Consider the following 14,474-nt stretch of genomic DNA (forward strand, 5'->3'; position numbering starts at 1 on the left):
TAGATGAGTCGCAAAAGGATTGACAGATCAGAAAAGCATTGAAATTTGCGTGATTGATAGGTGCAAGAAGCGGAGCAATTCTTGTTAAAGATGTATGCAAGATCATATATGAAAGGCATGATTGCTGTCCAGTTCAAAGGTGGCACCTGATTTTCGCATATCTATCCGAAGAACTCTCCGCCGGCCAACGCAACCCAGGGAAGGTTTTCTTCCCAACACCGCTGCATTAACTGGCGAGCATCTTGAATCTGAAAATCAAAGTCAGCAAAAGGAGGATAAACAGTCAGCCCGCAAATATTACCTGTTTCATCCCTGATTTCTCTAACACCAGGAACCGGTTTAGGATTCTGGCCTGTTGCGATGGGTCCCGAGACTCGCAACCCGCCGTGAACAACGGAAGCAACGAACAAACCTCGGTTGAGGCACCGAGTCTCATACGTCCGAGTGCATCAATCAGCTGTCGAAGGGCCTCTTTAACCGGGAACGAATCTGTTGAAGACCCAAGCACACGGCGATGAAGATGAATGAGACCAGCACATCGGAAGGCCTCTTCCGTTGCCATCATATCCTGGGCCTCGAGTCCCTGGTGGTGATCCGGGTCAGCATGGGCATGATCCGTTAGTGCATCTAGATCTCCTAGCACGGCTTGAGCTTGAAGGACCATGTCCGCAGATGGGTGCCATCCCCGGCGGAAGTTGCCCAGCTCGTCAAAACGCTGATTATCACATTCCTGGACCAGCTTTGCCAGGCGGATGAGGAACAATCCAGTACGAGGAGTAAATCCTGTGAAGCAGTCCACGCTAGACTCGTCATAGCTCTCTGGATTCGAACAGGCCTCAAGAACAGAATGATACAGCATTAGCGGTCGACCGGCTTGACGACAGGACAATGCACCAACGGTGTCGATGTACCCCAACCAACGGGCAAAGAATGCGCCAATTCGATTACCAGACCGACCGAGTCGATCACTCCGCGCAATGAATAACTCCCGGGCAAGTTTGAGATGACTCTGCCATGTGATGGGAACTTCGAATGTTCCTGGGGACACAATTTTCAAGGACAAGAGCAGAATTGCGGTAGCTAAGTGACTATCGGTAATTTCCTCATGGGATGCTTCCAATGCCACACGCAGAGTTGGAAAGACATCACTTACCCAGTGCGCAATTCGATTGGCCGGTTCGGGATGCCCTAAATACCGCGCACGATGACTGGCTGAGTACGCCAACAACAAATTGAGCAAATTGGGGTCGCCAATCGCCACTGATACCATTTGTCAGTTTAGAACTACACAAAGTCATCGAATAATTCAGTATGAGAAACTTACTTGAGGGCAGGACTGACGTGAACGGGTTATTGTCACAGTCATGAGGGACTAACATTCGAGACGTATGATTGATGAAGTGATGAAAGTACATCAGATTGATCGGATTACCCAGCAAAGATGATGGCAGCGGAGAAAGATATCTTGGGATGTTGATTGGCACCGGCACGACATAATACCCACTGAGATCGGTGTTCTGGAGTTCAGACGGCGTGCAATAGCCTTTGGGTGACCCATCTTCGGAGTGCCCCCGTGTGCCAGTCAGACCGAAGGACGAATTGACATCAATTGCGGCATGGTCGTTATTTAATGCTACATCACGATCTGGCCGCCCGGAATCAAATCCATAGTTGTCCGTCACACTGGTGAGGTAAGCTTGCCATCTGCTCTGGGCTGCAAACGATTCGCGTGCAGCTTGATCATCATCTTTGCGATCATTCGATGTCGCCTCTGCCGGCTGGTCAAACGTCGTCATTCTATCCCCAGGAGACGAAGCCACATTGCTTCGGGCCACTGGGTCATGCGACCCGAGCATCAAGGACGAGATACCACCATCATTCGGCATGCCCGGAGAGTGGTGATTATGCTGTACCATTTCGTCGATCGAGTATCCCATACTGTGCTCATCCTGGGAATTGGAACCGTGCGAGCCTTCATTGTGATTAGATGCATGTCTTAAATCATCGACGGTATTTCGAAGAAATGATACGGGCTGTGATACCGAGTTCGAATGAAATGCAAAGGCCGACAGTGACCGAAGGCCTACACCTTGATCAGCAGCCGCTGAGAAAGTACCGTGAAACCCCGAACCAAAAGGATAATGTGCTAGAGGGCCCGACGACACTGGAGATGTCAGGGGAGATTGTTCCGGCCAGGTGGATGGGAAGTGAGTATCGGCTCGGTCTGGTGAATTTCCACCCTCTGGTCCTACTGGCGGCTTGGGCGACTCAAATATGCCAAGTGGTGGCGGCGACATGGCCCCAGGGGAACCCAAATCACCAGAGTGAACGTTGACGAAGCCATCCACTGAATGTCTGTTTGCTGACATTGGCATAGAAGTAGAGTTCACATTGCTTGTTGGCGTTGCATCGGAGAAAGACATAATTGTCCCTGCGTATCCACTTGACTGGGAACTGGGGGAGTCAACGGACGTTCGTTTGGTCCGGCCACCCCAATTGAGGCGGACGCTATAGTCACACACCTCTCCTTGTCGTTGGCAATTGAGACATAATGGCTTTTCTTCTCCGCTGTGCTTCGCAATTAGTGGGATTGTCACGTTGCGTGAACATGTTGATTGCTTACCATTTGACTTTGCGTGCTTTGCACGGCCTATAATGGAACAATCGAATTAGTCCTCCGAAGGGCAGAAGCAGGATTTGGATTTCACAAACATATACATACCAACAACCTTTTCGGCTTCTCCTCTTCGGCTCTGGCGCACCAGGCCTTCGGGGACGAGGCATTGCACCTCAGATGAAATGTATCAATGACCAGCCCCAGAGCAGAGCAACGACGAGACCGAAACAAATAAAACGAGTGAAGGTCGTCTCCAAGGAGATTCCATCCAACAGCAGAAAGAAATGCGTTGAAGGAAACTGTCGAGGCCTCTTCACAGGGCACACAGGACGCGATTGGATCGCTTTTTGCGTCCAGAACTGTGTTGACCCCAAGTGGCGACGAAACGATAGTCGACCAAGCACCCACACCTAGTAGACAGGGACATCGAGGTGTGGGAGGGAGATGTGCCCAACAAAGACTTCAGGATCCCGCTGCGACTGCAGCAATGGGGTTTGGTATTCTGCAGGTGCAGCTCCAAGAGTGATAGAGTTATGACGATCGTGAAGATCACAAGATGCGGGACAAGACAAGCTAAAGATATCCAGGGTAAGGGCCCACTTTCAATATAAGACCCGTTCACCATGCACACACCATGAGGTTCAGGATATGCATGCAGTAAGGAAAAAAGCACGTTCTGGAATGGCTATCGAGAAAGTCGCGAGAAAGTGTGGGGAAGGCCAAAGATAAGACTGACTCAGCCGGATGTCGGATTAACTATAGATCCGATGCGGGATGCCGCGGGATCCCGGTCACATGGGCCATCGTCATTGGGGCCTGGCTCCGATGTGTCCTTGGTTCCCTGGGTTTCCTTGATCTCCCGACCCTCAGAACCCTGGAGTGGTCACACTCGAGTCTCGAAACTCAATTCACAACATGGCCGGCAATTTGGTTCAACAGCACCCGCTGCAAAGGCTCTCTAGCCCTTCCAGGGGCGTTTCGGCTCTGGTTCATGTATGACTTTCCGGGTTCAATCAGAATACAGAGCCTCATGGAACTAACATACACAGATGGCCGGTCTGGCGAGCTTTCTCTGGTCTTTCAAATAGTCAGTCATCAATCACTACTTTCAGATTTTTCCCGAAATATACCTGCCAACTAACACAAATCCAATAGTATGCATGATAATCCGAATAAGGCGTACGTTTAACTTTGGTTCTCTACAGGGGATACATGTCAGGATGAAAAGAATGACTAATGAAGTTAGAAATGAGGCATATGGCTGGCATTTCCAGTATTTGACGGTTATTGGGTTGACGTTGTCTACTTTGACTTTTATTGTTGCTCTGTTGGCAGATATCACCTTATCCCGGCGCCTGTTTCTGATCAAAAACCTGCTGTCGGTATGCAGCGCCCCAATGGAGGTACTGATCAGTGTTCTTTATTGGGGGCTTCGAGTTGTGAGTCAAAAATATCATATGTCATTGTATGAAGAGCTAATCAAGACCCCAGATCGACGAGCGACTAGTGTTGCCTGATTGGGCTGTCATTCCACTTCATGCGGGTTTGTTGAAACATTAAGTCCCGCTTCGCACTGACCCCGTGCTAACGTAGTCTGAGCAGATATTGGCTTCCATGCCATTCCGTCTATCGTCATGCTAGTGGATCTACTGTTCCTATCTCCCCCGTGGACTATCACTGCCCTCCCTTCTCTGGGATTGTCTGGAACTATTGCCTTTGGGTACTGGTTTTGGGTGGAGCAGTGCTTCCTGTACAATGGATGGTACCCGTACCCTATTTTTGAGCAGCTGTCAACAGTGGGCCGTGTCGGCCTTTTCTCGCTGAGTGCTGTTGTGATGGCGCTGAGTACTGTGTCGATTCAATGGTTGTATGGTCGAGTCAATGGGTTTGGGACTGGTACTCAGCCTCTGTCCCGTCCAGGTAATATCAAACGAAAGGATGGTCTATGAAATGCCTTCGCTACCTCGGTATGAGTGATGTGGCAAAATATTGCATTCAAAGATCTGCTGCCTCACTCAGGGTCCGTTCTCGGGTATGATTAGAATGGTGCGACGGGAGATTTCCCAGTTCGATGATTTGATTGAGTTTCCCACGCAAAGCACCCGCAAGGCCATGCTATCTCATAGATATAGACGACGGCATTTGCATTGCAGCGATCATCAGGTCTGGATTGCAGCGGACTTCTTTCGGACTTACATCAGGTTTGGTCTTTCTTGGGGTTCCATGTAGTAGTTCTTCATCGAAGTATTTGTGTCTGCGAGCGGCGATTTTATGCACATACATGAATTGTCAACCTGAACTTATGGTTTTGAACAATAATTCAAGGTGAACAACAAATGGCAATAAGTACATGTGCTTGATTTCAATATAAACATAATTTGCACTGATCTGCCAATCTTGGAAAAACATTTGCTGGGAGGCGCCAGCCAGGCCTCGTGGGCCTACTTCTTGTGTACCCTATGATCATTCTACCCGGCAGATGAGTAAGTCAGTTCACATGGGAAGACATCCATAGAGTTTGTTTGGTTTAACTAGCCAGGAGCCCTGAAGAACGAACGATCAGATGTTAGGTACACAACCTATTAATGGATTTGACTTGAAACTCCAAGGTTAGGGCATTTCTAACATCCGCAGCTGTTTACGAATGACCTTCCCGGTGAAAGTCTTAGGCAAGAAGTCTGCAGCTTTGTTGAGGACAGCAATGAGCGGCTTTGTGCTCCAGGCAGTGCTCACGTATCTTCTGCTTCAGGAATGCACTGCCCCCATGACCCTCGTTCAGAAAAATAAACGCCTTGACAATATATGCTCGTAGGTAAACATATCTTTCCAGGTGACATTGACCGCATGAGCCTATAATGCTGCGATGGTTCTCATTCCTACTGATATTGAAATCCCTGTCGGTTTGGTCCATAACAGCTTCTCTAGCAATTCGGGGGTTGACCCTTTGTCCATCATTGATATGAATCAAAGTGGAGTATTATACTAGCGAGCACTGGTTGAAAGTATGGCCGTGATCCTCTTCCAATGCAGCTTCCTGTTATGAAATATATCGAGGGATATGTATTGACCTTCATTTGCCCCCGCTCTGCCCTCCGTCAGTTCTAGAACTCACCATTTGCGCCTGGAATAAATGATTTGAGAAGCTCATGGACCCATCTGTCTGCTACGAAAGCTTTACACCATCATCTAAAGCCAGTAGAGCAGGATAATTGATTGACTGTCATGTTTACGTGTAGTAAAACAGACACGTGACTACACACACTCTCAAGTTTCACGTGACCGGTCTATGCATGAGATCCGCGAAGCACTCCGACTCCAGACGCTTGACAGATTTATCTAGGTGATTGCCCGATGTTTATGATACCTTAGGAAATGATAAAGGAGTCCCTAATGAATCTCTACTTTTCCTTGTCACATTGTCACGAATACACTGTTGTCTCGTCCATGGCCATATGCTTACATAATCACAACTCCACCTTCGGTTTCCGCTGGAAGCAACGCAATCTCTTGTCTCCGATCCAATTCCCCGGTTTCTGACATTCCTGATCATATTCACCATGTCAGCTCGCACAGTAATCGGTGGTCGACTGGGCACCTCTGCCCTTAGCTCCCTCGCCACCCCCTCCCCGCGGATCACATCCCAGCAGCTTGCACGTCTCCACTCGACCGTTGTCCGTCCCTCCCCGGGCGTTGCATCTAAGCTCTCCATCAAACAAAATGCCCGACCTACTCCCACAGTATCGAGCCGTCCGGGCCTGCGGATGAACTCCACTTCTTCCGCCGGTAAAGATGAGGTGAAGCTCGACTGGGACTCTTTCTTCAAGCTTCGCGCTTCTCGCCGCCGATACTCCCTCGCATCCTCCGTTGCGACCTGCCTCGTGTCTACTACCGCCGGCGTGCAGATTCTGTCTTCACAAGATCTGGAATCTCTCGGTGCTCAGGTGATGGGTCTCGATCCATTCGTCGTGTTGGGAATGGCGACAGCTGCCTGCGGTGCCGCTGGATGGCTCTTGGGTCCAATTGTCGGCAACGGACTCTGGGGTTTGGTTTACCGTCGGTTCACCCCCTCTGTAGCAACAGTGAGTTCAAAAGCCTACGTAATGACAAGATAAGATTTGCTAATGAAATACCGTGTCAAATAGAAAGAGAAGGAGTTCTTCGATCGCATTCGACGATTCCGTGTGGACCCATCGACCAACTCCATTGCCAACCCTGTCCCCGATTACTACGGCGAGAAGATCGGTAGTGTGCAAGGATATCGCCAGTGGCTGAAGGACCAGCGGGCGTACAACCGGAAGCGCCGAAACTTCATTGCTTGATTTTGCTTTTTGAGACGATTACCTTTGCATGTTTGTCTATACGCTTGACCCTGCAACTCGCAAATTCTGGACCAAGGCCGGTCGCTTTCTTTTCTCTGGATTTGGATTGGTGTTTTGTGCTTTTTATTCGATCTCATTAGCGGTCTGGGCGACCTGGGGCATCATATTTTGTATTTGAAAATGACCTTTGATAGCACCGTCAAGCACCATGTTCAATTAAGCTTATTTACATAAACAATTACGGTTTATTGATCTTGCTTCTTATATATGATCTCGCTCTATGAGAGTCGGATAACCGTACGAGTCGACTACAGCTTTGACGAAGTGCTGGCCTTGGGTGCCCTACCAGTATCAACCTCCGTCCACCAAGGCACATGTGCAGGCACATCATCATCCAAATTGGCCCGGAAGTTAGGTTTTCGCTTTTCGAAAAACGCGGCGACACCTTCCTTCTGATCTCTAAAAGATAGTCAGACTTGAACCTGAACTTGCAGCAGATAATATATACGTACGCTGATGCGAACATGTGGAAGATCGACTTTGATTCGACCAGATGCGCGCCTTCGGGTGAGCCCACGTTGCGCCACATCATGGCGCGGCTGATATAGGACGCGGTCGGACTGACGTTCTCGGCAATCTCAGTGGCTAGCTCGAGAGCTCGGGGGAGAACCTGAGATGCTTCTGGCATGATTTCATTGAACAAGCTTCCGAAGTGTCTTGCGGTGGGTGGGAATACAGCACCAGTACTGACGAGGTAGCTGGCGTTTGAGTGACCGACCAGACGAGGCAGGAAATATGATGAGCATGCTTCCATTGTGATACCGCGGCGTCCGAATACAAATCCGTATTTTCCTTTCTCGTAGGCAATCCTGGTCGCAGTCAGTATGCTTAGGATATATATCCATGTCGTGACGACTGGAATTTTTACCGTATAATAGTGGGCAGAGTCATGGTCATGCCCACACCCACTGCAGATCCTTGCATCGCTGCGATAGTGGGCTTGCGGCAGTGATGAATCGCGAGTGAAACACGCCCGCCACTGGATTGGTTAGCCTAAAGGGAATTCACTCGTACTCCCAGAGTGTTACGTACCCATCACGGTGATCTGCCGGTCTCTCTTTGCCGACGTGTCTTTGAAAGCCAATATCCAGATCTGCACCAGCGCAGAAGGTCTTGCCAGCGCCAGTTAGCACGATGACCTTGACACGTTCATCCACGTCAAATAGGGCGTATAGTTTCTCAAAATCGAAGACCATTTGTCCAGTGAAAGCATTCTGATTTTGAGGGCGATTCAGCGTAACCACAACGACGGGAGTCACCGTTGGGGCACCCGGTGGATGATGCTTGACGATGACATGACCCGATGTTGGGACATGTTCATAAGAAGTTGGGAGGTCTAAGGATTTGGGATCGAAGATCATACTGGGCAGTAACAAGAGTTTGAATTTGGGTAAATTGGACTGGTTATGGGGAATTAGTCGATAATTATAGGTGATTATTCTTTAGTTCTCGGCTCTTGACAGCCTCGGTCCATCTTACTGTGGGGAAGGTGTTTGTGCGGGGTATAGACTGGTACGTATAAAACCACAGAAACACGAATGAACAGAAGATCTGGTGAATAAACAACTTATATCACTATACAGAGCAGGTGTAAGTGGACATAAGCCAAGTCTGATCCATACACAAGATAGCCCTTATTCACGCACCAGGCTTGTAGAATTAGAAGACACACAGATCGGCACAGCTCATCACCAATTTTGAAAGACTGAGAAGAGCTGAACTAAAAATTCAAGTAATGAAAATCTCTATTGCGGCGATACCTAGATTCTTTGAAGTTTTTTGAGCTATTGACCCACAAAATCCTTCAAAGGAAAGTAAATTCTTACTCCTTTCCCCCATCAATTGACATGGTGTTTTGTCCTTGACCCTATCCCAGCCTTGAAAGTGACAGCAATGAGGGTTCATGGTTTGCCATTGAACGAAGGAATTGGGGAAGATCATCCAAATCCAATATATAGACCTCATGTTCTCTTCTGAACATCACCTCATGCGAAAAAAATGACCGCAAAGCACTGGTGTATTAGGCATCCTTCAACGTGACTTGGTAGTAACCAGAGAAGGGTTCAAAACCCTCTTCCTGTGGGTATAAGTATCTCGTTCCGAACCCAGGAAATCACAACCAGTTATCTTCCCTTCATATCAATTCAAGTCGTACATCAATTACTTTCTCTCTGCGATGTCCCTCCCCTGGCCATCATCTACCATTCTCCTGAAGACGCGGACTTGTGTATCGTCAATGTCGTGAGTCAGTATACAAACGGCAGGGCTCAGATTGGATATTACAAAGCCAAGACGGGCAGGTGTGAAGGCAAGTGTGAAGTTCATCGGCTCGAAGGTCCCATCTGACTCTTCTCGCGCAGCCGACAATGTTAGCCCTGCCAGCAACAATACGAATGATGACGAATGGTGAGACTGGCTTCACGAAGCACTATATTCATTTTTCCTACCCGCCAAGTGACAATTCGGGGCCGTGCTGTACATCTCCGAGAAGAACGAACCGTATCTATTCGACTCCTCGTTCAATCAAGGGTACCAGCTCGGGTGCTGTGTCGGTAAGAAGCCCGGGCAATAGAAGAGCAACTGCTCAAGAAATACCTCATTGGCCCTATAGCAGAATGTCATTCCTTATCAGCTTGTGTCATAGATATGCTTGTCTCCAGCTGTATCCCGAGAGATAGTAGATAGGCAAAAGCAATCGATCCCGACCCGCCGTTTGGCTCATGACCTCATCGGGGGCTCTTGGCACGGAAAAGATTTCAGTGGACCCGGTGCGCACCATCCGCGGTAGACACCATAGGAAAACCGCCTCTTCCCTTGACAGGACCGGACCTTCTTTCAGCAGACATAGAGATCCTCTCTCACTTACATATTTCATCCAACGCACATCCAGGCAACCAAAGGTCACGAGGCGGAGCCAGAATTTGTTCTGCCATCTCCCCCCACTTTCCCTCCAAGCTCGTCTTCGATCGCTATCCCATACCAGATCGCCATGTCTGGTCGCAATATCTCATACGGTCGCGGCGGAGCTGGTAGGTACTTCCAAGTTCTGGCATCGATTGGAATGCGCCCTGACCTTGCTCTCTCTAGGCAACATCTCCCGCCAGCAGTCCGCCACCACGCCGAGGGATCTCGTCACTCCAACAATCAAGCAAGAAGTCTATACCACCGGTCGCGGAGGCTCAGGGAACATGGTTCAGAATGATCCCGAGCGACCTGAGATTGCTCGTGAAAGTCAGGACGTGGAATCCCCACCGCTGCGGGCGCAGCAGATCCCCCACCATACTGGCCGAGGTATGCAGATATGCAGGACACAGTCAAAACGCTCGGAAACTGATCTTTCTTTCTCTTTCTTCTAGGAGGTGTCGCCAATGCCTATATCCCTACTGCCGAGGAGGAGGAGCGAGCTCGTCTGCAGGAGGCTGAGCTTGTGCGGGTGCGCACACAAGACAGGGACCGTATCAAGGAGGTGGAACACGAGCGACAGGAATTGCGGCATCAGGAACCCTCGACCTAGTCAGTTCTGCGATAGACGCGATAGATTCTCCGGTAGTGTCTTTCCAGTCGGTACTCGGGTTATTCTGCGCTCAACACAGCATTTGTCACTTGGGAAAAGTGCAAGGAAGAAACTGCCAGAAGTGCTGCAGGCAGTACTTAATGCGGGGTTGCGCTAGGGCGAATCTCTTATCTTTGGTATTAATATGCGTGTTTTTTTCTTTTCGTTTTTTTCCCCCTTATCTTTACCCAACTCCTATCTGCGGGTACCACTTTGTCCGCTGGGATTGGTTTCGGCGCTTGGTGTCATGTTGGCTTCCGAAGGCTTGTTTCTACTGGTTATCTAGCGTCGGGCTTGTAGTTAGATGCTCTATGAAGATTAGGTATCTATCCTAATCACAACGCTTTGATGATTCATTATGTGTCGTCGTACCCATGTGATAGGTACGGTAGTTTTGCAAAATAGAACTAAATCCAGTCGCGAGTCTTTAAGTGGATGGTGTAATGGCAACCCACCAGTTATGGATAGTGTCAAGCTTTCACCTTCGGCAAAGACCACCCCATAGCATCTACTGGCCAGCTGAGCAGGTCATGCCATTCACTGTCCAGCCCCTCCACAACCTCTTTCAGAATGCGGGTGGCCCAGTCTCCCATCCACCATGTCTCCCGCAGATGGTGCAGTATGACGGCAAAGTGGGCCAGAATAACTAGTGCAAAGGGCTTGCGCTCACGCACCAGTTCCGGGAAGCGAACGGGAATATAAAAGGTCCAGCAAAAAGCGAAATCTTTGGGCTCGCTCCCACTCATCAATTGTTCGAGGGAGGTGCCCAGGTGGTTAATCGTCTCGGTATATGTCTCTTTCTCGTGGGCTGAGTCCCGCAAGGCTTCACTCTCATTATATCGTCGCAGGCCTATAATCACCAAATGAGACATATTCGGCAACCTAGCACGTCTTGGTTCCGGTCGAACCAACGAATGGAGCTCGCCGGTGCCCACGCGGTCCAAGGATAAAACCATGGCACTTATGAGCCACCGAGTGAGCTGGAATACCTCCAGAAACTCATCCAGGATCTCTGCCTGTTCGTCATCTTCTTCCAGGCCATCGTCTATCAAACAATATGCAAAGGAGAACACAGTCATGGCACTGCATAGGGCGAAATGGGCATCACATTGGGCGTTGGTGAGCTCTTGTGTCGTGTCGAGATGAATACCTATCAGAGCTTGGCTCTGATATTCGCGTGCCGCGAGCAAATATCGCCATCTGCGTTCCGGGCTTGTGCATGCCCCGGATACCTGCAATGCTGATAAGGCTAATAGTCCATGTCGCAGAGAGGGAAATTCCAGCGACAATCGAGGGATGACTGTTTGCCATAGGGTCTCGGTGGCACGATCCTTGGCCATGGAACGATATGTCGTGGTGCACCAGTGTATCATTAATTCGAGATCCTGCAGACCCAGTATTTCCTCCATGTCTGCCGGCAAAGTACTGGGACAGACTTTTGTCACTACGGTATGAGCTGGATGAGGCCTTGCAGCGGTCATAGTCGGCGATAATTCCGGGGAGACTGAAGTTGGCGTCGACGAGCCTCTTGAGGCTGCCAAGCCCCGAGCTTTGGTGTCCAATCGAGTCATGCGAGGTCGACAGGTCTGGCCGACCATCTTTCGATCTATATAGTGAGAGCAGCTCGGCTCGGAGAACTAAATGTGGTAAGTGTCAGAATAAGACCTTGAAAATTCCAATCACTTTTTGACGAGGGGTCACGATGCAGGAGTTATGGGCGCGGATCACACGGATCACCCAGTTGGAACTTACCTGGTGTTTGCTTCTCAACGTTCCCTGGCAAACCCGCTTACTTGACGGCATTAATTGGATCGCGGTGAGATTTCGATCTTTTCATTTCCTGGTTCGTTCTCTGGCTGCGTAGATGTCTATATAAAAGGAAAACAAACAAAAGAAATGGCTTCGATTAGAGTCAGTGGGGCCATCATTAGGTGAACATCCAAGAGGGGAATTGATCATCTTGCAGAACCCCCAAGAAAAAAAACAAATTTAAGAGATAGTGTATCCTAATTTGGCAAATGCAGCTTCACTGGAATGACATAATCGGACCGAACTCCACTTAGTAATGGTTGGGGACTGGGTTTATTGATTTACAGTAATGTCGAACCTGCAAGTTGGGTCCAATGTAAAGCTAGCAAGTAAAAGGGACCAATGACAAGGAGATCAACATAATCCGTTTCGAGTTAAGCCTGGGAGGTGGAAAGGGGCATCGATCCACATGAACCTGATAGGTCGAGTCTATCCGCATCATGCATGACTCAGCACGCTGAGCCATGCGTTTTCCAAATCGGGGCAAACGCAAGATGGTCAAAGCAGAACTTCCCACTTCTGCCGCCACAGGGGATTTCAGAACCAAGTTGAATACCACTGCAGTTATAATATTTAGTCATTAATCTTGTCCCTGGGGATATACGGCTATGGTATCTGTTTCCTCCACTTTGGCTGTTTCAGCCTTAAATGGTCAAATAGTTGCCTTTCATTATTAACCTTTCTTCTCGAATGCCACCAGACTTCTATTTTCCCGCATAGTCCCGACTTAACTATGCAGCTTGTCCAGCTTATGTCATTAACGTGCGCCACCGGCATCTTCCAACCGATGCCCTTACTCTTACCCGATAGGGCCACTGCCATAATTTTCTGATCTACAGTAGCCTGTAGGGCTAGTGAGAGCGAGCAAGGGGATCAATTCTTTGCCCTCGCCTGTAATTTCCTTTAGGTAAGCTTGCTGACTAGGGACCCCTGACCCCTTGACTGAATGCGGTATATGCACTGGGGCTTCTGTTAGGAAGTATCATACGCTACCTGTAAACCGCATGATCCCCAAACAAATTCCAGATATGCATTGTGATTCAGCGAGATCGTCCAGTTGCTGATTTGGGGATATGCATGTCATCCCGACAACTGAACGCCTTTGTGTCCATGCTTCGAATATTCCGAGCCCGGTCCATCATGTGGCCTGTGCACCATACTTGGATCTTTTTCTCCAATAGGTTTTCGGGTAGGTGGGCCCGGATTGATGACTTCTAAGTGGAGATCGCGGTAAGTTGAAATTCTTCCGATGCAGATTAGGTACACAAGGACTCAATCGCTATCCCGGCAATAGGGTGACTCGTTGTTGGCCGGCAGATGTCAATTGCTGATATGCGTGCAGTGCTCCAGCTACCCAACTAGCTGCAGAGAGAACCTGATCGGTGCCCCACGACCTACCGAATCGAGTAAAAGCAGCGCTATTTATGGTGGGTCCATGCTCCCACCCCTCTCGATCATGTTGCGGGCGGTGTCGCCCCATTTATCAGAGCCAGTGATAGCTGTCCACGCATTAATCCAGTGGCGACTGTATCAATTGCTTCAATTGCATGCTCGGTTCGGGAATCCGTCAAAGAGCGGTATGACAAATGAGACGCGAACCCACGAGTTGAGGTGATAAAGTCCGGAACTTCCGTGACAAGGCGACAGAGAATATTGCCGTGTTTATCTGTGATAAGCGCAAGGTGTCCACAAGGCTGTTATCTGTTCTTGTGCAACTTCCAAGCCATATATGTGCTATTCACGGGGGTGAGGATTGGAAGCCGAACCAGCTTTCCGTTTTCCAGGAAATAATGGTCGCGAATGTCCACCACTCACTATAAGATGAGCTGCGTAGGCCCTTCTTTTTTCCTCTGATTATCGCCATGGCCCCACATCTTTCGCATGGGGCTTGAGCGGATTGAAGGTCCTGGTCGGGGAGAGAAAACCAGTGAACAAATTTTGTGTTCGCCATTAACTGGAGGCTCCGACTGCTGTATTATGTCATATGTGGTATATCGGCTGCGTTGACTTTAGAATCCCCGGTCGCGTTTTGTTCCGCGCAAAGACGATACATCTGAGCCTAGTCAAGTCTCGTGATCAATTTGTATCCCATACATGCTCCCGCCATGATGGTACG

The 14,474-nt window shown here is 49.2% G+C and overlaps 6 protein-coding genes across 6 annotated transcripts; 3 read left to right on the forward strand and 3 right to left on the reverse strand.

Moving 5' to 3' along the window:
• Positions 1 to 161: 161 nt before the first annotated feature.
• N7503_009315 (Zn(II)2Cys6 transcription factor) lies at positions 162 to 2,784 on the reverse strand (the record flags this gene model as incomplete). The annotated part of the gene is made up of 5 exons (XM_057068862.1): positions 162 to 248; positions 302 to 1,260; positions 1,325 to 2,568; positions 2,624 to 2,650; positions 2,723 to 2,784. The coding sequence occupies 5 exons, from the start codon at positions 2,782 to 2,784 to the stop codon at positions 162 to 164; spliced, it is 2,379 nt and encodes a 792-aa protein (XP_056919717.1).
• A 675-nt stretch (positions 2,785 to 3,459) lies between these two features.
• N7503_009316 (androgen-induced gene 1 family protein) lies at positions 3,460 to 4,566 on the forward strand (the record flags this gene model as incomplete). Its single annotated transcript, XM_057068863.1, has 6 exons — positions 3,460 to 3,610; positions 3,667 to 3,704; positions 3,773 to 3,796; positions 3,864 to 4,056; positions 4,109 to 4,160; positions 4,220 to 4,566. The coding sequence occupies exons 1-6, from the start codon at positions 3,533 to 3,535 to the stop codon at positions 4,564 to 4,566; spliced, it is 732 nt and encodes a 243-aa protein (XP_056919718.1). The 5' UTR covers positions 3,460 to 3,532.
• Positions 4,567 to 6,138: 1,572 nt separating this feature from the next.
• Positions 6,139 to 7,173, forward strand: N7503_009317 (presequence translocated-associated motor subunit PAM17). The gene is made up of 2 exons (XM_057068864.1): positions 6,139 to 6,696; positions 6,760 to 7,173. The coding sequence occupies exons 1-2, from the start codon at positions 6,175 to 6,177 to the stop codon at positions 6,934 to 6,936; spliced, it is 699 nt and encodes a 232-aa protein (XP_056919719.1). The 5' UTR covers positions 6,139 to 6,174; the 3' UTR covers positions 6,937 to 7,173.
• A 71-nt stretch (positions 7,174 to 7,244) lies between these two features.
• Positions 7,245 to 8,357, reverse strand: N7503_009318 (enoyl-CoA hydratase/isomerase family protein; the record flags this gene model as incomplete). The annotated part of the gene is made up of 4 exons (XM_057068865.1): positions 7,245 to 7,395; positions 7,449 to 7,805; positions 7,865 to 7,975; positions 8,029 to 8,357. The coding sequence occupies 4 exons, from the start codon at positions 8,355 to 8,357 to the stop codon at positions 7,245 to 7,247; spliced, it is 948 nt and encodes a 315-aa protein (XP_056919720.1).
• A 1,572-nt stretch (positions 8,358 to 9,929) lies between these two features.
• N7503_009319 (DUF3602 domain-containing protein) lies at positions 9,930 to 10,820 on the forward strand. The gene is made up of 3 exons (XM_057068866.1): positions 9,930 to 10,025; positions 10,084 to 10,287; positions 10,353 to 10,820. The coding sequence occupies exons 1-3, from the start codon at positions 9,986 to 9,988 to the stop codon at positions 10,508 to 10,510; spliced, it is 402 nt and encodes a 133-aa protein (XP_056919721.1). The 5' UTR covers positions 9,930 to 9,985; the 3' UTR covers positions 10,511 to 10,820.
• Positions 10,821 to 11,019: 199 nt separating this feature from the next.
• Positions 11,020 to 11,958, reverse strand: N7503_009320 (uncharacterized protein; the record flags this gene model as incomplete). Its single annotated transcript, XM_057068867.1, has 1 exon — positions 11,020 to 11,958. The coding sequence occupies one exon, from the start codon at positions 11,956 to 11,958 to the stop codon at positions 11,020 to 11,022; it is 939 nt and encodes a 312-aa protein (XP_056919722.1).
• Positions 11,959 to 14,474: the final 2,516 nt, after the last annotated feature.

Source organism: Penicillium pulvis, assembly GCF_028828015.1.
Source record: "Penicillium pulvis strain IBT 33274 chromosome Unknown contig_7_segment1_segment0, whole genome shotgun sequence".
Classification (NCBI taxonomy): domain Eukaryota; kingdom Fungi; phylum Ascomycota; class Eurotiomycetes; order Eurotiales; family Aspergillaceae; genus Penicillium; species Penicillium pulvis.